At 33.2% G+C, this 22062-nt stretch overlaps 3 protein-coding genes and 1 long non-coding RNA gene across 8 annotated transcripts; 2 read left to right on the top strand and 2 right to left on the bottom strand.

Moving 5' to 3' along the window:
• Window positions 1-898: 898 nt before the first annotated feature.
• On the bottom strand, window positions 899-12908 carry Rfx (regulatory transcription factor Rfx). 4 transcript variants are annotated; one of them, XM_076768331.1, is made up of 17 exons: window positions 12647-12908; window positions 10041-10351; window positions 9561-9741; window positions 9211-9255; window positions 8762-8867; window positions 8526-8625; window positions 8271-8423; window positions 7806-7937; window positions 7287-7468; window positions 6735-7205; window positions 6527-6648; window positions 6360-6457; window positions 5758-5913; window positions 5469-5671; window positions 5247-5400; window positions 4791-4842; window positions 899-4710 (listed from the first exon to the last, which is right to left on the bottom strand). In XM_076768331.1, the coding sequence occupies exons 1-17, from the start codon at window positions 12654-12656 to the stop codon at window positions 4667-4669; spliced, it is 2520 nt and encodes an 839-aa protein (XP_076624446.1). In that variant the 5' UTR covers window positions 12657-12908; the 3' UTR covers window positions 899-4666. The 4 variants fall into 4 exon arrangements, with proteins under 4 accessions (XP_076624446.1, XP_076624445.1, XP_076624448.1 ...); XM_076768330.1 differs by having other exon boundaries at window positions 9561-9753; window positions 12647-12907; XM_076768333.1 differs by lacking the exon at window positions 12647-12908 and adding an exon at window positions 10616-10723 and having other exon boundaries at window positions 9561-9753.
• LOC143343445 (uncharacterized) lies at window positions 10857-12103 on the top strand. The gene is made up of 3 exons (XR_013079965.1): window positions 10857-11377; window positions 11461-11784; window positions 11872-12103. It is a non-coding gene; the product is annotated as an uncharacterized LOC143343445 (long non-coding RNA).
• Window positions 12909-14808: 1900 nt separating the features above from the next.
• LOC143343440 (sorting nexin-30) lies at window positions 14809-17812 on the top strand. Of its 2 annotated transcripts, XR_013079964.1 has the most exons (8): window positions 14809-15053; window positions 15217-15372; window positions 15456-15566; window positions 15676-15840; window positions 15905-16100; window positions 16167-16441; window positions 16520-16939; window positions 17163-17812. XR_013079964.1 is itself a non-coding variant. In XM_076768344.1 (7 exons), the coding sequence occupies exons 1-7, from the start codon at window positions 14889-14891 to the stop codon at window positions 16877-16879; spliced, it is 1428 nt and encodes a 475-aa protein (XP_076624459.1). In that variant the 5' UTR covers window positions 14809-14888; the 3' UTR covers window positions 16880-17812. The 2 variants fall into 2 exon arrangements, 1 of the variants encoding a protein (XP_076624459.1); XM_076768344.1 differs by having other exon boundaries at window positions 16520-17812.
• LOC143343433 (uncharacterized) lies at window positions 17789-21959 on the bottom strand. Its single transcript, XM_076768326.1, has 10 exons — window positions 21798-21959; window positions 21165-21283; window positions 20821-21066; window positions 20623-20744; window positions 19108-20487; window positions 18824-19033; window positions 18619-18728; window positions 18311-18525; window positions 17984-18240; window positions 17789-17920 (listed from the first exon to the last, which is right to left on the bottom strand). The coding sequence occupies exons 1-10, from the start codon at window positions 21957-21959 to the stop codon at window positions 17835-17837; spliced, it is 2907 nt and encodes a 968-aa protein (XP_076624441.1). The 3' UTR covers window positions 17789-17834.
• Window positions 21960-22062: the final 103 nt, after the last annotated feature.

Raw genomic sequence — 22062 nt, 5'->3', positions numbered from 1 at the left:
TTTAAATTATTTTTTAATGTAAGTCTAATAATTTTTCTTGATACATATTACGCTTGTTAATTCTGCAATTTTTTTCCTGCCTTAATATCTCGAATGATATTTATATTTGATATCTTTCTCAGTTCTAAGAGAATCAATTTCTAGATTGTGGGAGAATATTAAAGTGAAATGAAGTTTATAACTTCGAGATAAACCCAAGCCCAGGCAGTGTGGCCAGATTTGGCATAATTGAGTGCATCGACGACGACACTAGTAATGACGAACTTCCTTAGCGTCTAACGGAGTGGTGGGGAAAGCAGCATATCCTACCGCACGAGCCACATGTTACGATAGGTCAGCATTTCACACAATTTCGGGAAATCGATAAAGAAGGCAAATACGAGCCTTTCTTTCTTGATCTTGAACAACTAAAATCGAAAACTAAATTTCGAATCCGACTGCCCAGGCATTTCTACGTTTCGACCTACATAGGCACATGCATATAAGCAATGTATCATAATGAAAAAAAATGTTGAGAAATTTTTTTATGAAAGTACACGTTTTAAGATCCCCTCATCATATTTTAACTACTGAAAAAAAGAAATTTTTGTTATTATTCCTATGAACAAGCATATGTATACATATGTATATTATTAATACGATTGAGTATAAATACCTGATTGAATTTATACTCAATACGTAAAAAATAAATGCTCATGTTGGGTATTTATAAATATTGCTACTTTCGAATACAATTGTATATTTCAAATGTTTAACGTGACATGAGCGGTATAGTTTACTTAATTACTACTTTTTAAAATATTGTAAAATTTGAATAAGTAATTTCAAATATTGATTTAACGTTTTTCTAGCATTCAAAATTTGCAGAATTATGAAATTATACAACAAACACAATTTTACAAGTTTTAAACATATATTATTTATTTTTTTTTTGCGATCCGCGCATTCATACAATTCTTACAGCTTCTTATATCTCACATAACTTTATATAAGTTGTTATCGTTTTGAGCTGCATTCAGTAAAAATAATTTTATTTAAGCAGTAATAAATGACACTCGATTTGTGCAAATCTGGAGGTATCAAAATATCTTCTATACATCATAAGGAAAACGATACTTTTTTTTCACTTCCTTCCTCTTTCAATAGTAAGTCTTAATTTTCCCTTTTTTGTTGTTCATGTTATACGTGTCCACTCTTAACAACATAGTAAATCTTTCTTTTCTGTCTTACAAGTGAAAATATTTAAGGCCGTTTTATTCCGCAACATAGGAAACCATGGTATGTTTGATCTTTCATTTGTCAACAACAAGATTACAATTGCTTGCACCTTGTGATAATTATGAAACTTACAAACAGCAATCCTACCTAAAAGTACAAATGAGTATCGTAGAATATAGAATTGTGTACTAAAATTCGATTGCTTTATTTCAATTTTAGTAATAGGATATTTCTCTTCAATTTTAATACTGAAACACCTTGTTCCAAAAGCCAGTTATGCGGGTGCACATTTCTATATTCGGTTGTACTTATCAACAGTGCATTATCCTTGACAAGAAAAGAAAACTTAGAAATTCCTTAGAAAGCCATTCTTATGCTAAGTACACATAGGTATCAATAGTTTTTATACATATAAGCTCATTATAGTTATGGAAATATTCTATCCTTTCTGCTTGCACAAATAATGCATGCGCAACCAATGGTCGATGTACTGTGTGATACTCAATCCCTGTTTTTCGACTTAAAACTATGAAGTTTGACTAGTATGCAATATTTTTATACAATAAATAAACATATATCCTATCTTCATTAAAACTATTTGCGAATGTCGCAATGCAATAAATTTGACCAGTGTTTAGTACCCTTTATTATGATCTAAAACAAAGTGAAGCATAGTTTGGAAGAAATTTTCAGTCACAGAGACTCGGTTAAATAAATAGAAAAAAAAGTAATACTTTTTGATACAATATTTTTATAAATACAATGCATACATTTTCTTCCAAACTTTCTTTAATTTTTTTTTGTTTCATATTTTTGAAAAAATTTACTAGTATATCTTCATTTTTAAAACAAAAATACGATATAAATTAAAATAGCTTTGCAAAGAAGCTCTAAAGGAAGAGCATAAGTTTGTTTATTTATTTAATTCATTTTGGTCATTTGGCGTCGGAAGCTTCTTATCGATTCTTTATATAATTAAGGTACAGTAAAAAAATGTTTTTTTCTTGTATGAAATAAAAGGCACCAAGTTTGCCAAACATCTATAGTTTGTTCATAGGAGTTCATATCTTTCGATTCAATTAACTGTTGAACAGGTATAGCATTTTACAGTGAATTCAAACATTTTTTGCATTTATTCGTTCGTTTTGTGTTGTGAGATACGATCAGACTCAGAATTTGTCTGTAAAATCAAGCAATTCATATGACCTTACATATGAAACTTCAAATTCCTTTTAATAATATGATGTAAATATGTAAAGCTTTGTAAATGGTCTATACAGCAGTACTTTGCAATAGAAAATACAATTGGAACATTGATCCTGTACCTGAAAGAACTTGCACACAGTCAATAACAATTTTGGACAATAGTCTTTCGATATATTCACTGTAGAATATTCCGTGATAATTATCACAAGAATAATTAACTATATATATGCACAAACTGTATTTTGGAAAACTTAAAACGTTGTATGTGATGTAAGATCACTTAAGTGCAAGTTTCCATATGAATCTTTTATGAAGGAGTGTTGCTTTAATAAGCATTTTGACATTAATTAATAACCATAATGAACAAGTTATTGGAAAAATATATAAAGCAGTACATATCAACTTCATTGAAACTTTGTACTTATTTAATGAGATATGATAGTGTGTATATAATCATTTACATTACTCAGCATATGAATCGAATACATAAGATAGTACAAGTACATGAAATATAAATATATAGTATATGAAAATATGGAGACATGGAACGAATGTTTGTGAAAATAAAAAATAACACATACAAAGTTTTAATGATCCTATAATATGCAACAGATTATATTCCCTTTCAAAGTACACTAAAATGCTAATGGAAAAGAATATATTAAATTAGAGTAAGTCTTTTGGTGTCATATTATAAATAAAAATTAAATTCGTCTATTTGCCGTCAATTCAGCCATCATCTTGTGCAATCTTCAATGTTTAAGAAGTGGCTACAAAATATATTCACACAATTCAATTTAATTATAATAATAAATTAGTAAATATTTCATGAATGAACAGCAGCACTTTAAACGCTGTACATAAAAGAAAAATATTACGTATGTTTTCAACATTTGAAATAGCTTATATGTATATATATACATATATATATATAACAAAAGAAATGTGACGTGAAATTCACGATGCACACTTAATCCTAGTACTTTATTACGCAGAAGAGTTACTTGAGTGTCTACAAATATAAACGATATATCGACACACACTTTCTTTTTATAGTAAATATATTAAAATTATTTAAATGCGAAGCATGTTTGAAGACACTCACAGCTTCTACTGTTACTCTTTTTGTTCTGTTTTTTTTTTTTAAACTTCAACAACTGTGCACTTGTTCTATCTGCCACACCATTTGTATATGTATGTACATTTAATGCAAGAGCCATACTGTATATTCTATCAGTAAATCAAAACGATTACTTTATATATCGCTGCATCCATACTTTTCCACTGTTGTTTTGTACTATTCGTTTAAAAATACTGAAAGAATATATATAGAGTGTAACAGACGGCTTAGAACAGAATTTCTTACGTAGCTCGATGTATAATTAATAAATCACATTAAAAAATATGAATGTTGGAAATATCTAAAACTCGTACTGTTATATAATTATAATAATCTAATTTGCATCTGCTCCAGTAGGAATATTTTTTTTTTGAATTTTTTGACAATACCGTCGGCAGGGCGGATTTAGTAAAATGTTATTGAGTACTTTGTGCAAAATAGAATCCGTCGATATGAATGCAAGACTACCATTTTTCTCGCAAATAATGTTTCTCCCCGAACGTTTTCTTTTGCACAAATTGATCTTTCCTATTTTAAGCTCACTCGACTTTATTTTCGCGTAACATGCTTTAAAAATATAGCGTATTAATTGTTAAAAAGTAAAATATTAAGTAACGCGAATTTCGAATCGTGGATGGCCTGTTGACAAATCAATTTGTTTTATTAAAATAAGGCATTTGAATTCTTCTAAATATCAGAATTCGTAGAACCTCGAAGAAATAAAATATTTGCTCAAGTAAACTTTTGATATCGATGCTATAAGGACATGACAAATTCATGGTCCCAAATATTTTTCAATGATGTTTCGACTAGATGATACATTAACGTACTAAACATCGTGCCAGCGATACCTTACACTTAAATCATATGCTTTCTTGTATAAAGCAAGACTGCAATTACGTATTCCTACATATTATATCACACAAACTTACTTAGATTGTATACATTCTGGGCGTTATGCAAAAATCTTCTTTGTTAAGTCATAATACGACAAGATCTTGTCTTATACAAAATTATAATTTATGGGACTAGTGTGTTAGTAGGCCTGGCATGCTCTTGTGCTAAAATTCCATTCTCAGGTGCTACTGGCTTACTTGCAAACTAAAGGGCGTAGGCACGCAGTTAGCTTAGTTTCATACGCTTTGATTGACTTGTGTTTGATGTATCTAAAAAAAAAAAAACATTCTTTAAGACACTATAGTTTTTATAAATTATAGGTCAGAAAAATAAATGAAAAGTCATTCACCTCCATTAGAAGTAGCACCAAATGCACTGACTAAAGAGCAATTTTGACTTTTCTGAAAGGAAATACAACGGACTGAATTAAAGAATTATAAAAAATATATCATCTATCGCATGGATGGGGAACCTACGGCCTTTTCGCATATTTGATCAATTACGTATTTTTTTCATTTATATATTATATATTCCTAAACGGTATGTACTTTAATTAAGATTATGAAATTCTTATTTTGAAAGTACAATGTTAAATTATTAACAGTTCTTATTGATATATCCAATGTTCTATGATTGGTGTGGCGTGCTGCGTATACAAAACGTTAAAATAAAAGAGAATTCTTAGAAGACATTACTTGATATCTCCTTATAAGTTTAGCAAAATTAACTGTACACGAAATGTATGCGATTTTCAATACCAAAGGTTCTCCATCCCTGGTATATAACAGTAACAAATAGTACGCACATCTCCCATTACAGCTATTGGAGTTGTTCCTGTAGCAACAGCTACTTGATGCTCGATCAAGTAAAACATATATTCATCGTACAATAATCGAATTAGGTGAAAAGACCCAAAACTGGCTGCGCTTCGTAAGGTAAGATCACGAATGACCATGGAACTGTTGAATGAATAAAACGAAAACAACAATGAATTGGTAATAATACTTTGTATATTAAAATTTATTACCTATAGAAGGACCACTTGAGTAAAAATTGACGAGCAGCTTTTGCAAACGTAGGTTTCTCTTCGAATGGTTTAAGAACTTGCGTCACGACACTTTTCAACCAAGTCGCCCAATTTTCTAATGACTTTTGTTGCTGCAATGTTACTTTAAAGTCTGCTTCCAAGCGTTGCACCATTGCGTAATCGCATTGACATACCCACGAAGCCTGGAAAAAATGTGTCCATGTATTCTATGCAGCTGTAAAGAGAATCGTATTGAAACATCATCTGTCTGTTTAACTACTGTAAATACCTGTTCTTGTACATTGTGAAAATCAACGCGATTCAAATCAGCTAACATTTGATTTATTTGACTAGAATTTTGAAGCACTGCACGTGCTGCTTGAGCAAGGTGATTCAGTGACGTGTAACGCCTTAGTGTCTGAGCAAACGCAGATACAGCGGTTAACTAAAATAAAGGTTTGTTTATAATAGGAATAGCTTACAAAAATATAATTTTTAACATTATACAGGATGCGTCTTTTAATGTATTCACATAATTATCTCCTATACTCTTTGTTATTCGACAAAATGTTTAAAACAGGACTTACATTATTCCGAGGAAGTATGTAACTTAACTTAATGAATAGTTTTTATATCAATGAATTCATTTCTTAACGAACTACACGTCTAACTAAATGAAAATACATAATTCTATTGGAGGAAAAAACAAAGATCATTTAGTAATTCAGAAGGCATCTCCACCTAATCAATGTTTGTGTCCGTCATAAGAAGTCCTATTCGAAAGAGAGAAAGTATTATTGGAAACATTTCTTTCGAATAACAAATAGTCTGGAAGATAATTATGCATATAAAATAAAATGTAATACCACCATATACCAGTATTCGTACTACCTTTATCTGAGTCATTTCTTCTGGACAATCAGCCATTGCTGATGTCAGCCATGATTCTAGTCCTTTTGCAAAATTTCGGATAGACTGCGTCAATGAACCTAAGAACCATGTATTAATACAATGATATGAAATCATAAGTACACAAAGAAAGGATTGATGCAACTCACTTGGTATAGGTCGCAATACGTTAGGCATTAATACTTCCACCAAGTTTTGATAAAATGTGTAATCAACCTTTCTAATGAAATCTTGAACTTCTGAACACTTACACATTTGATATAATTTGGTTCTAGATATACAATACATACAGTTAGAATTCTTTTCCTTTTAATTAACTTGCAAAATTTGTAATAAAATTTCACTTAGAAATCTTACTTTGATAAATATTTTTCTTCCTCGCACTCATCGCCATTATTATTGTCCTGACTACGCCAAAACTCTCTCCAAAGACTTTCTACAGTAGCGAATTCAAAATTGAGAACAGCATCCAGAAATGCTTCACAATGTTCTCTGTATATGCTACGGAATGTGTCAATATCTTCTAACGTGCAATCTTCTGGGGGGGATGAACCATGCCCCACTATTATCTCGGGAAATTCAGGAATAGCGCCACTCGCTTCACCAAGATACTGATGATACTGTGGCGGCGAAGTATTTGAAGAAATATTTGTATTTGAATGTGTATTATTTTCGTACGTAGTATCTTGCTTTTGATTCACAAATTTAAATCGTTTTGTTTGTGAATTTGCACTCTGTTGCTGACGAGGAGTTCCATCTTCATTTAACATTACTAAAGGAGAACTAGGTTTGACACGAATCCCATAGTAATGATATTTTGAATTTCCTCTATAAAAAGTCATAAGGAGCCCCATTTATCGATATGTTTCTATATAAACTACGTTCAAAAACAACATTAAGATTAATTACCTCGTGCCTAACCGCCTAGTCCTTAAACCCAAAAAGACGGAACGTATTAATTTTCCAAAACTTGCCGCATTTACAGGGTCCAATTTGTTTTCAGAACAATGACGCAAATAATGATTATAAAGGGTAGATCTTGGAAGAGAAACTCCGTCCGCTGTTTCATAATTTTCAAGTAACCAGTGAACCTATTTATTTAACAAATATTATGAATTATGAATACGGAAGGGAATTTTATTTTTTCTAACTAAAAACATATTTTATACAAACAAAAGAAGTATGTACCCAATGCAATACTGAAAACAAATCAACGTTAAATATAGAATACTAATTAAATTACTCCTAACATTCATACTAGTTACAATCATGTTAGAAAAAATGTTTTCTTGTGTTATTACTGAAACGAATAAAATTTTGAACTTATGTACAAAAAGCATCCCTAAGCAAGCAGTTAATGCCAACAAACGTGCTACAACAAATTAGTATATGGTAAAGCCTGCAAATAGAGATTATATATCAGCTTACTGTTGCTTGAGAAACTCTAGTGGCATGCGTCATGTTTGCTGCGGCAGCTGCAGCGTCTTCCACGGTGACAGCAGTACCTCCTGAATTACCGCTGATCAAGTATGCCCCTCCACCCCCGCTAACCACAGTTTCCTATCAAACAACCCAAGATACCAATAGCTTGTTAACCCCAATTTAAAAAAGAACTTTACGTTTTTATAATTTTTCATTTACAAAAAGAGAACATAACTTATATTTCTAAAAAGTATAACTGCCATCACAACTATCATTCATTTTTAAGTTAAAAATATGAAATTATCAAATAAAATCGCTCTTTTCATCCCTTTACAACCATGCAGGGCTCCCATGCCTGCAGAAACATAAATTAGCAGTCTCTAAAAGTTTACATAAAAAAAAAAGAAAAAACCAGAAAAAAAAATAAAAGCAGTTTGAAATAAAAACTATAAACATGCAGTACTGTCTTACCGCATTTTCTGTCTGTGGACTAGCACGTGCAGTTGCAGATATCAATGTATGTGTAGTCGGATCTCCATCTACGACGCTTTGTTGAATTAGATACGTGCCGTTACCCTGAGATAATAATTGTCCGGTTGTTGAATTTGAACCTTGACCAGTGACCTAAATTCGTACAACATTGTTGACAATTATACTTTAAAACGCGTGTCGTGTTTCAATTGCCACTGTGGTCATAATCACGGAATTAACAATTTTATAAATTACCTGTGCATAGGTCACCGGGGTAGATGCCGGTGTGTAATATTGACTCGAAGCAGGAGTGTACATTGCTCCTGCTTCTCCAACAGCATATACAGGATATGTCCTGCAAACATACAATTTATATAATTCAATGAAACATTATATGATTTCATTTTTAGTATAAATACAGCGATAAATAATACGATCGATTTATTACAAACCAATTGTCTTTGGATTAATTGCAACATTTACATACTCACATCTGACCATTTGCAGGTATATATGTGGAACCATCCCCTTCAACATATTGAACATAAGTAGGATGAGTAACTGACTCGGACCCCACTGCCTCTGGTTCACCCGACACTAAAACAGATATAATGCATCTTAATTCATTTACAGCAACTAATTTTCAAATAAATAAAACTTCACAAAATGCATAAACATTTAAGTGTGACAGAATTATACCTTGTTAAGAAATCAGGTGAAAAAATAGAGTGTTAATGCTTGCACTCTTCCAATGAAATCTGATATTTATTAATTTGTATTTGCTTTTAATAGAAATAATTGTGTACAAACTTGTATTAATCTAAGAAATATATCAACACATGCAAAATCAAGTGTAGATCAACACAATATATTGTAGTTTTATAGATATGCTGCATATAATTAATGAGAATAATGCATGCAGATTATATTCTGCCCTCACCTACTGCCGTTGTGAGGGACGCGTAAGATGGTGAATCACCGGTGCCTAGTGTAGTCAGAGTAGAAGAAGAGAGGTGCATGTTTTTCAGCAGCATGGAAAGGGCCAAATCTCTACTCAAACACTATAATTTTTCAAACTGATTCTGATACTCACCCCTCATATAAACAACTTGTAAAAAGTCTTTTGACAACTTATCAACATTGTTTTTTTTTTATGGTACATAATTACTAATCGCGGTAAGACTAATTTTTTGAACAGATTTTTTTTCATACGTTTGTAATCAACAACTTTAAAAACTGATAAGCAGATGAAATAAAAGTATGTAACAATTTATTTTATTTGAAACACACCTGTTACAGTGATAAAATGCGGAGAACCACTGACAATAGTACCAGTTGATGTAGATGCTGTGTCAGAATCCACGAGGGTGTGTTGACCTGAATGAGTAGTGTTCACTACAACTTGTGCTGTAACGTGTGCCGGGGTACCTGTTGAGCCGTTGGAAGAATCTGCAGCGGTTTCAAGTGGATCCTGAACCAATAACTAAATTATTATTTATAGTATGCGTGTCCTCATGATCAACAGCAAAGTTCTATATAATAATATTAATATTTAAAAAGGATATCTTTATGTATATATTTCAATATCATACGATAAATAAATAAAATCATATTTTCCATAAATCCTGATTTAGGTGCATACAAAATATCAATAATACATTTTTGTTTCAAGTTTCAATAAAAAAAAACTTTTTAAATTAACATTAAATTAAAAAAAAAAAAATCTTGCCATGAATAAACAAATGATCAGTATAATTTAATGTAACAAACCTGGATAGGTTGCAGATTATTTGAGCTGGAAGGATCAGGACTAGTAACAACAGTGATGAGCTGCTGGCCTCTTGTCGACTGACTCTGTGCTGCATTACCACTGCCACTGGAACTGGAAGTAGTCACGACAACGACGCTTGGCTTAGGTTCCACCCCTACCGTCGTAGAACTACCCCCACTGTTATTAGTTCTGGTGGATGCTGCGAGGGCATACTGAGCTCCCGTCGTAGCCATGGCAATCACTCCTTCACCTCTCTCTACTCCCACAGTATCGCCACCACTGCTACCTCCCCGTTTCTGAAGGGAAGGATCTGTAACATAGATATATATAACTCACACGAATGCAACAAATATCAATAATGTCTTCCAACAGATTTAATGCATGAACTACAACTATAATATCTCCTTATAAATTTGATCATCTTTCAAAACACAACTAGTTTGAAAGGTGAGTGATCAGAGGAAGAAACAGAACTACTATTAAATATATTATGCAAGCTAAAAAAAATACTATTGAAAAACTTATTATTAAAAGTAGAAAAGACAAAAGGTTTTTTTTCTCATCAAATACAAACCTTATTTACGTCTGTTGCGTAAATATGGTATTCTATACAATTTGTATAGATATGATGATCGTTTGTATCTAACGATAAGTTTTCATGCATATTATTGCTAGAAAATTGAAAAAAAATATTCCGATATAGAATACATCGTAGAATTTATCATTTGTATCATTGTAATTTTAGCAATGTGTGCTCTCTCTGTACGTGTGTGTGTGTGTGTGTGTGTGTGTGTGTGTGTTTAGAAATAGAAAAAATGAATATGATCGAACGACGACGCCCGGATTGGGCATTAGATATGCCGACAGATTAACAGGCACCCTAACCTACATAAGATAGATCGGCTACGTAATTTCTCGCAGGTGTGCAGCATTCAATAATCTGCAGATCAAAGGGAAACCCCGAAAAGCTTCCAATACGAATGAAACACGTCATTGTCGTTGCAACGAGCGTATACCAAAATGTGTTGGTACATTCTGTACCTGTAGGGTGGCAGGTACCAAATACAATGTTTCAAAGGGAAGAAAACGAGAGGGAGAGGGGTGATGGTTAAAATGCACCGTACGCGTGACTGGACGTATAGAAGCCCTTTTTCAAGAGGGTTAGAAGTATCAGTAGAAAAGGTCAGATCATAGATGCAATTAGAGAGTATTAAAACTCCCTTCTTACTGGTAGCAATAAATTCTTTAATTATCCAAAATGCTTATGAAGAGAATAAAGCTTTGCTATTAAAAAGGAAAATTTTCAGTACATACTCTGCTAGAAGAAAGGTATAAGGTTTGTTAGTTAATTTGAAACAATTTCTTTTTCTATAAACACAGTTTATAAACCAAATATTTAAAGTTTTCTTTCTAATTTAGTATAGAATGGAAGAAATAAACAATAGTTTGTACACATATTGCTTAATACAAAGTATTATGTCATTCTGTAAACTGATGATTATATTGGAAAACATACCATGTGTACACCTGGCTTGTGTTACGCATGACTGATGCTTGGGACTACTCTGCACACTGTATCTGTTCCTTTACAATACATGTTCTTTGTTCTTTTATTATTTTCTTTTAAATCTTTATAAAATCAGAAATTTGTATAACTCTTTCATAATGTTATCATACAATTATTGGAACATACAGAAAATAGGAAATAATTAAAATGCATACTGCTTCAAATTCATTGTACTGGTAATTCCATAAATACTATATAAAAGAACAAAATAATTTAATATGTTGCAAGCAATAATGGAATAATTAAAGGTAGTTGCTTTTCAGCCGTGCTTCTTCTTTCATGCCTCAAGAAGTTCATTGATATAATTGATAAGCCCATTTTAATTAAAAGCTACACAGAGGCTTCCAAATATTAGATACCCCCTGGATAAGGGTGCACAATAAAATTGGTAAAGCGTGATGTAATAGGGGAATATAGAAAGCAAGAAATCTGTAATGATTTCCTGCTGTTAGAGGTAATATTGAAAAAGAAAAAAGAAAGATGTTCAAAAGAACCAGTAAACCAAAAAATATTACAGAATTTCTAAGAAAACAATTTTTAAAATGTAATATTAATATGATCTATTAATTAAATATAAATATAGTTCCTTACTGGAACAATCCTTGTTTTGCTCTTACATAGATATACAAAGGATTAAGTAAAACTTGTATATTACAGACAAAACAAAGTGATTAATTAAATACGATGACTTAAAACAGTAAGTTCACATTGGAAAACTCGATACCAACAAACGAATGACAATGACAAAATACTGAAAAATTAAGAAATTCGGTCATACAATCATGAAAAATCAATATATTCTTGAATATACTGTCTCGTATTAAGATTACGACTATTGACTATCACTAAATGAATACATATTGTCAACTATAAAGTTATTATCGCGAAGTCGATAACGCGCTCGAATTTCAAAGTTCCAGAACATATGCGTTATTCCCGCGTACACGTACAAGAAAATCATGAAAACGAAGCATTGTATCAGGAGGATCGTAATTAGAATGGTAACAAAACGCGATTTGTACGTCTCTTTTTACTCACCTGTCTTCATGAATGGCGTGTACTCTCAACACGACGCCCGGGCGCACTTGCGCGGCCGAACGTGTTCCCCCACGTATTTCAGTCGGTCTTTTCCCGTTCAAGGAATAGCCGTGCCTGTCACCCAGGAAACCACGCGAACAGCCAAGCCACCGTAGAAGCGGAAAAACGGAGTAGCACACTTCGACGAACCTGTATATTTTGTTGTCGACGGCTAGTCGGAGTGTTGGTTGTCTGCTACTGCGGTCTCCTTGACTACGGCATCACTGCCCGCGTCACAACCATTACCGTACGAAATACAGTAGCTACGAGGGTGCAGTACCCCTATTATACCGAGTGTTCGATAAGTTTAGGGTACAACCAAAAAGAGATTGATATCTAACAGCAAAATGATATATATCATGAGTAGAGGCACAAATCTGATGGAATACGTTCGAACTTCATACAAGTATTTCGAAAAATAAAAGTAATATTTATAAATGGAATTAAACCTTGAAACATTGTGTTCGAACCTTAGTATGTTCAATAATTTCAAAGTAGAACCAAAAAACCAATGACTCGCCGTACAAAAATAAATCGAAAATGTAAAATAAAATCTTTTTGTGCGAAGATTCTTTCTCGACACAGAAATCAATTCGAAAAATTCCTCAATGATGTATATGTCAAACTGACTCCTATTTTCTAGACGACACTCTGTATATGCATTTCAGAAGTATGTAGATACGTATCCTACCTCAGTATTTTAAATTCCAATTGATGATGTTGAATTAAACTTTAGTCTCGCGTTCCATGTAATTAGTAAACGTATCGACACTCATTCGTTATTTTTTTTAATTATCTTATATTTCTTTTTTAACGAAGTATTTGTAATTTTGTAAATAATAATAGGGTAGCTGGAAATTATGATATACTACTCAATTTTGAACGACGAATCCTGTAAATCTTACCAAAAATTAATTGTGTTACGACAATTCTGTTCAGAAAAACTATACATATATCGCACTGGTAACATCGAACTTTTGATACAGCACTATAGAGCTCCACGGTGCCCCTCTTTTTACTCTGATAGTCGATTAGGTATTTCATTAAATCGTTGAAATCTATAATTTCTGTTTGGGCAAGAATTTAATTTCAATTATTTTTGCAAGGAATTCTTATTCTTCAAATAGTAAATATTATTTCTACATCAAAATAACATTTTACTTATTGGAACATGTTTACGTGCGTGCGCAATCGCATATTAATGCGCACACTACACATCGTATCAAAGAGCCCGCATTATGACATTTGTTTTACTCCGATAAATATAAGTTTTCGACCGGTTGTTGATTTTTACCTAATTAAATGCATGCAGTATGTTAAAGCGTTTTCACTAATCAATTCTAATATTTAGTTGGTCCGTTCAAATCAATGAATCGAACAAATAACACCGCGTCTTTACGAAGTGCGTTGTTCGAAATTATCAAGATACAATGAACTCATAAATTATTGAATTTAGACAAACTTGGTTGTTGTTCGATACTATGTCAAAGAAGCAAATAAAGTTAACGAGAAATGTTATATGTGTAATGTTATATGTATAGTTTGGGAATTTATAACAATTTTAGAAACTTTCGTTTATATTTTCAGGATGAAAATAAACTTACTAGATAACGGATTTTGAGATCGGTAATATATAATTGGCAATGAGGGTTCTTCCGTCATCAATATGGAATATCTCTTGGGAAAAATGGAACTATACTCGTCGTCTTCCGGCCAGTCCATCCCTCTCGCGAAAGTTTTGAATTTTTGATCGCGGGAAAAAGCGTCGAATGTATCCCAGAGATACGGTTTCCACGGGCGCAAAATATTTGGCTTCTTATTTCGTAGAGTCGTTAATTTTTTCCACTACGCTTCACAAACAAGTGAGAATCGAATTATAGCTATTCAATTATAGAAAGAACAACAATGTGTTACGATACAACATCTCATAGCATAAATGTAAGAAAAAAAGGCGGGTAAATCATAATATTTATGTACCGTAATTCTATATATCTATTATATGTTAGATTAAACGTATTTTTATCAGTAAACGATATATATATTTCTAAAAATATAAGGTGATTACGATTGAAATTTTTCTAGTGAAAAGTTTCTTCCAAACGTGATCGATGCGCTTACATCGCATTCGTGTTTCATATAGTGCTGCGCACACTGTGACGCAGTTCGTGAAGTGTGTTAACTTCTGTTGCTTGACAGTTTAAAGATGATGACTTCTTCAGAAACTGAAGTGGAGAATTTAGAAGAAAAAGGTACGGAAGATACCGCGATTTTAGAAGTGAGTACAGTTGCAGTTGGAAGTATTGTCAAACAGGAAAGCCGCGATGCAGACTTTTTCTCGAATTGCAGTAACTCCGTTGAAGGTTCTGTGGTAAGAGTATAACCTGAAATGTTTTTGACAGATGATCTTAAATAAGTTTTAAGATTCACTATTACAATAACATAAATAATTGACGTGTACAACAGTGGTGGGTTCCATTCGAATGTAGCAATAATGTTACAAAAACAATGAAAAGCTACATATCAATTTTCAGATAGCATCCCCTTCCATTGATAGTTTCTCTACTCTACCTGAACAAGAGATATCAGACTTTCAAATAGATCCTCGAGATCTACAAGTAAAAGTAGACAATCCTCAAAAACATCTTGAAACACTTGAAACTTATATTACTTTTCGTATAACAACAAGGGTAGGTTTAATTTCATTTTAATTTTATGTTTGCTAGTTTTTAGTAAAAGTTCTCTTAACAACATTGTATCTATGTTATCATAGTCTACAAGACCAGAATTTGAGGAGGGAGAATACATTGTTCGAAGACGTTACAATGATTTTATTTGGTTGCGACAAAAATTGGTGGATTTATATTCAACGCATATTATACCAGTGAGCTGTTGCATATATTAAAAGCCTATTAATTAATTATTTATTAATTTGTTCTTAGGATAATGTCATAGCTTTTAAAAAAGATTATATATTAATCTTATTATTTCAGCCAATGCCTGGAAAACATACATTGCTCGCCCAATTAGATCGTTATTCTAAGGAATTTATTATAGCACGTATGAAACTGTTACATGTATTTCTTAACAGAGTTGTTAATCATCCGATTCTTAGCTGTGACAAAAATCTGCACATTTTTTTGACTACTAAACCTGCTGTAAGGATATCCTATGACACTTTACATAATATACTGTCAAATATTATATTTTCATTCTTCATAGGAATTCCTTGTACATCGTAAAAATCGTGCAAATGTTCTTGTCAAAATGACTGATTCTTTACAAAATATAGCAAGCACGTATACTATGAAACAACGTCAGTTTGAATTTGAGCAAATTCGAGATTATTGTACAGCCCTTAGTGAGAAATTAGGAACTATAGATAAAATAAATCATTGTGTACACAAGGAGAGACAAGGTACAGAGCAAAATTATTTTAAATATTTCTGTTACAAATTCTATTAAACACTGTTTTTGGTATCAGACTATTTGCTTGAGCTGCATCAGCTGCATCCAATATTTACCTTGTGGGCAACTTCTGAACCAGAACTCGCCCCTATTCTACTAGCAATTGCCAAAGCAATAGATTGTAATGCAATAGCTCACCAGAAGCTTCTAGAAAGCGTTCCGAATGAAGAGCGAGAGTATATTTCATATATAGATGCAGTTAAAAGTGCATTATCTCGACGCGATTCGATGCAAATCAAATATGAAATGACTGTAGAAGACTTAGCAAAGAAAAGACTAGAGAAAGATCAGGTCTGTACATTGAATTTAATATTAGTTTAAATCGCGATAACTGATTATGATAATTAATAATCTATATTGTTTGAAAAGCTAATGGGTCTTACAAGTGGCGCAACATCAACACAAAATTGGGGTGGATCGCTTTGGAAGGCTGAGTCTCGCGATGAAAAACTGGAAAGACTTGGACAAACAATACCACGATTGGCTAAACAAGCGGAAGTGTTGCAGGATCGCGTGGAATGTGCTAATGAAAATTTACGCAGTGATTTACAAAGATGGAACGTGGAGAAACAAATGGATTTAAAGAATATGTTAATCTCAACGGCAGACCGACAAATCCGACATTACCAACAATGTATGAACGCATGGGACGAAGTTCTTGCAGATTTGAAGTTAGATGGAGTAGGATCTGATCTTAGCGTAGGACCACCTATAAAAATACCTGTTTGAATTGCTACAACTTCCATTGGACACATCTACACACAGTAAACATCTCGTACAATTACAAAGGTAAAAACGTAAACACAAAAAACGTTTGCCATTAATGACGAAAATTTTATTGCATTTAAGAAACTGACCTTATCAGCTTCAATGTCTCTGCTTCAGCAATTAAATAACTTTATCTCTTAAGTCTTAAATGTTCTTTGTTGAAAGTTACAATCAGTACTTACATAAATTACAAGTGCATTCGTTAGACGCACATGTTACACATTTATATAATGTATTCACATAGTTTTCAGATATAAAAAGTTCATGGTGAAATGGCTTTATAATACAAGATCATGAAATGACATGAAAAATTAAATTAAAATGTTTAATCCTATAAATATAGCTAGGGCAAATTTCGGCATAGAATCAATTAAGATCTTAAGATATATTTTCCTTTAGATCACCAGTTAAGTTTGGGACCAAGTACTAAATGATTTTTACGATTTGTTCTTTCTCTTAATTTGAACCACGTACAATACATTCATTGACAATCAGTGTTTAGTCATCTATATCTGGTAGTTACCAAAGTTATCTATATATCATAGATAGTCAACGTAGCATAGTGCTAGAATATAATTTACAGATCGGAGCAAACGCTTGCAATGTTCGTTGTATCGTTGATCAGTACACTTAATCTACATCATTAAGTTTTGGACAATCCACGCAGCAGCACTTAACAATCAACTTATACAACGGTAGTCTCGTGAAAAAAGCACATAATCTATACAACGTAGTATATCTGCTGTTATTCGCGCTTGGAACTAACGATTCTTGAGATAGTTATGTATACTATATATAGTATTTACGTTTCCAATACATTCATTACATTGTACACGTTATCTTATTGATAATGAAATTCTTAGATTTGTATCAAATAAATTATTGTTTGCAACATATTATTGATCCAGCAGTTACCTTATTCGATCGAAGGGTAATTTGGCATTGGTGTAATATAGAATTCCACCAAATTGTCCAAATCATATAGTCTGGTTATAGATTCACCTGCAAAATAATTTTGCATATTTCTGTCATTCCAGTAAATAATATATCATTTAAAACTCTCACCTGCCAGCGTCATTTCGTTATGCAAAAATCGTACTGCGTGCGCATATGGTTGCTGTATTTTTTCTCTTAACTTTGGTGCTAAGCGTCGTGTTGGATTCCACAACGGACTCCGAAAATTCGGAACGTTCATAAAGTTCGGTTTCCAAGATTCTGGTTTTACCTCTTCCATTGGTAATACGTCTGTTATTCTATATTGACTTGTGTCAATATTCCACGTAAATTTGCACCCCACTTCGTATTGTTTCCTTTCTTGAGAACTGCATACATTTTACATATGTTGAGTGCTCAAAGTGTAACAAAGATCCCTAAGTGTAAAATGATACTAACCACTGAGTTTGACTACTAATTTCACTAGCCTGGATTTTCATAATTAATAAACAAATAATATCACCACTTAATGCGCATACATCTATTATTTCAATGTCGTAATCGCTGCAGTGCCAATATCTCTTTTTAAATCTCATACAAATCCAATCAGCAATGTGGTGAGAAAATGTTTCGATGTCAAAACTTAATTGATTTATTGATACACAAGGTAGTATCTGAAAATGCAATCATCCTTCAATTAAAATTTATTCACCTTCTTTTTGGTCACGAGGCAATAATTTAAAATGGCAGAATTTCAAATGCAATACCAATTTCTCAGCTTTGTTGTTGCTGATCATTTGCATTTGAACATATCCAGATCCATGGACATGCATAGGAAGAACATATTGATAACTCACGTATCCTCCTGTCTCTTCATCTGTGAAATATTTGTACAGTATTCTTTCTTCCTTTGGCAAGTAACATCACATTCGCTTTATACATAATTTGTCTATAACTATCGAATAAACATACCTTCAACATCTGTGATAACAGATATCATTTCATCGTCAAGTTCAATGTAGCTTCTTTTAAAGTGTGCAGTACACTTTATAGTAGGATATTGTAAATTTATTTTTGGAACTAATGGAGAAGAATTTAAAGAATGTTTGCCTATACGATCTCTATTTATACATCCATTAGGTAATTGATTTTGGTTCAACGGACGTAACACATTCTTTTCAGCTAACAAATTAGAACGGTAATATATAGTGAGCACAAGAACAAAATTTTCCTCTTAATATTAGTAATCTGTTTACCTGAATCTGCAATTAAATCATTTGATACTCCGATGTCTTGATTAACACTAAAATCATCCGTTTCGCTTTGATCAGAATCCGGCCAATGTTTCCTACCGTTTGACAATACAGGTGAAATCGTCGGGGACGATGGTATTTGATGTATCGAACAGCCACGGTGTTTGAATTGATCTCGTATATGCTTGAAAGGAACTATATTTTCAGCGTCCTCTGTTTCATCACAAAATTCGTACTTTTTATCGGCGAGTCTACGCTTTCTGAATGAACTGAGCTTCTCGCAGGTCTCCTGTGCTTCGTCCGTGAACTCATACGCTTTCTCCGCTTCAAGAATAAGTTTGTGCGTGGCTCTCGTTCTCGATTGCGTGGAGTTGACAATAGGTGGAGGAGAGTGAAGATTAGACCGTTTGCGAGGACTTGGATGACGAAAGGACCGCGTAACGGGCGGTGACATTAAACGTGAAGAACACGAGGAAGAAGGTTTTATGGAAACCGAGTGAAGAGGAGAGTTGACAGAAGTCATATTGCTATCTTCCGAAGCACCTGGTTGCGGGGAGTTTGAGCGTTGACTGCGTGCGTTTTTATGACTAGATTCCGAATTTCGAGTCTTTAAGATATCTGACGGTGGTGTGAGAATTGGTGACGACCACGTGGTTGTTTTGAGATCAGAGGGAAGCCTTTGAGGCGTAGACCGTGGAGAACACGACGGGTGCTTCACTAAAGTAATTAAATCACTACCAATGTTGAGTTCCTGAGACATATCCTCGCAGAAATCCTGCAAGATCTTATCTCTGACCGATATCGCTTGTTGTTCGGTCCTAGAAACTGGACTCGCATTTCGACATTTATATTCAACGATGTCTGAATATTCGCACGACTTAACACTTACAGCATCGGCAGACTTATTTATATCACAGACACAGTCACTTTGATTACTGCTTGAGGTATTCAATGGATCACGAGCTAACTTATCATCTACTTTAATTAATTCTTCTAAAAAGTCGTGTTCTATACTCGACTCGCATCTCGGGGATTGATCGACCACGCACTCAGGTGTACCTACTTTCTCGTCTGAACTTTCGTAACGTTCCACTTTCGTATAATACAATTCCTCGACGTCACTCATATCTAATGGCACTGTATCAGGAATGACAGTGTCCTGCTTATCACAAGTCTTCTGATTTTTGAACTTTGGAATGTCCAAATCCACCCTGAGTACATGTAAAAAGTTTCCTGTATTAACTACTACGTGATTCCAATAATTCAAACAGACGGTAGCTCGGAACCTAGGATACGGAGAAATTACTTCATAGGTGGTATGAACAGTGAGTCCATGTTGAAGACAATTACACCGCACGCAACCATCCCAGTTTACAGCCAACTCTATAGAAACAAAAAAAATGTATTCATTTCATATGAATGTAAATTATATTTAGAATGCAATGCTATAGAAGATATATGTCTCGTTTTATCCTTTCATAAACGGTCAATTGAATAATAAAATTGTTATCTCATTACCTTCACCTTCTTCTTCATAGGATGCAGCAACTTTCAAACAATCCTTACAATTTTCGAGAGACGGTACTGTGGTTATTGTTAAGTATGCTCTATCTGTTGGTTGAAGATGCAGCCAATTTGTACTAAAAATTCATTGTTATTAATTACATAATAATCATCGAAATATTTAACGAATGAAATGACTTAATAAAAACTTACCATAGGCCATGTATTACTAGCTTATTCCGCTCCATTGGCCATTGAGATATAACAATACTAAGTTCTCTATAGATGGTGTAATTACCAAAAAGTGTGACTTCAGCAACTTTACGTGCAACATGGTTTGGAGTGAAAGCCCACCAGTGTAACAAGTATTTATACAAAGAAGTATTGCCGCTCATATCCATTGTGTATGTATATGTAAGTAAAAACTGACCACATTGTGTTAATCCCATTACAATGTGCCTTCAATTACAAGAATTATTATTACAAAATGCTTAAGGATACAATTATTTCTTTCACATTACTTTGTGCAATACAAATATGTAAACATTCCAACATACCCTGCTTCTAATGCAGATTTTGGGAGTACATGTAGAAGTGGTAAATGTCTCCATGAAGGTACAGTAGCAAACAGTCTTTCCTCTGATGCATAATTGTGCGCTGATAAACAACCTCTGATCTATAAAAATGAATCCTTTTACAATGTCATAAGTGTATTCTACTAATTAGTCTTATAAGTAAATATAATCTCTTTTAAAGATCATGCAATGAAGCAACAAAACAGGAAACAGTGTTCAGAAATTAAATCCTAGAAAAGCTAATATTATCAATAGGATTGCTTAATACTTTTAGTTTACAAGTTTTTGATGATTCATCATCTTCTGTCAAGTTTTTAAATATCATGCAATCATTTGTTTTTTTCAAGTCATAACAAAAAGAAGGATGAAAATCTACATGGGCAAGAACAAAAGCACATTTTTTTCTTGCAACCATTGAGTGCTTAGCATAACGACTGTCTAATAACAAGCATACTAGCGTATCGAAAAACAATCGAACATTCTCTTTCTCTAAGATATCGTAATACTACTTATTTTTTTTTGTTCAGATCGTAAATGTATTTTGACAGGTCTAGTATCGAGTCTGTCTGACAGTTTCATTAATGCCTCCGCTAGTTGAAGGTTAAGCAGCCCTACCTCTCTTAAAAAAAGCTTCTGTAAGAAATGTCTTTTGCTGCGACGGTGGGACAGACACGGTTTCTGGCCTACTATAACGTACTCCGATCGTTCAGAGGTAATATCAGAGAACCATTCATTGCAACAATCTGAGGTAGTGTCGGAAGACGATGCGTCCGCCATTTTTAAATAACCCTACTGAGAGATACGCGTGAGGAGCGTCAGGAAGATCGAAAAACGCGATTCACCAAGGTTTACCACATGGGCGCACCAGTCGAATTGTTTT

This window comes from Colletes latitarsis, chromosome 7, assembly GCF_051014445.1.
Source record: "Colletes latitarsis isolate SP2378_abdomen chromosome 7, iyColLati1, whole genome shotgun sequence".
Taxonomy (NCBI): Eukaryota; Metazoa; Arthropoda; class Insecta; order Hymenoptera; family Colletidae; genus Colletes; species Colletes latitarsis.
The sequence above is the reverse complement of the archived record's forward strand: the minus strand, read 5'-3'. Positions and strand labels throughout refer to the sequence as shown.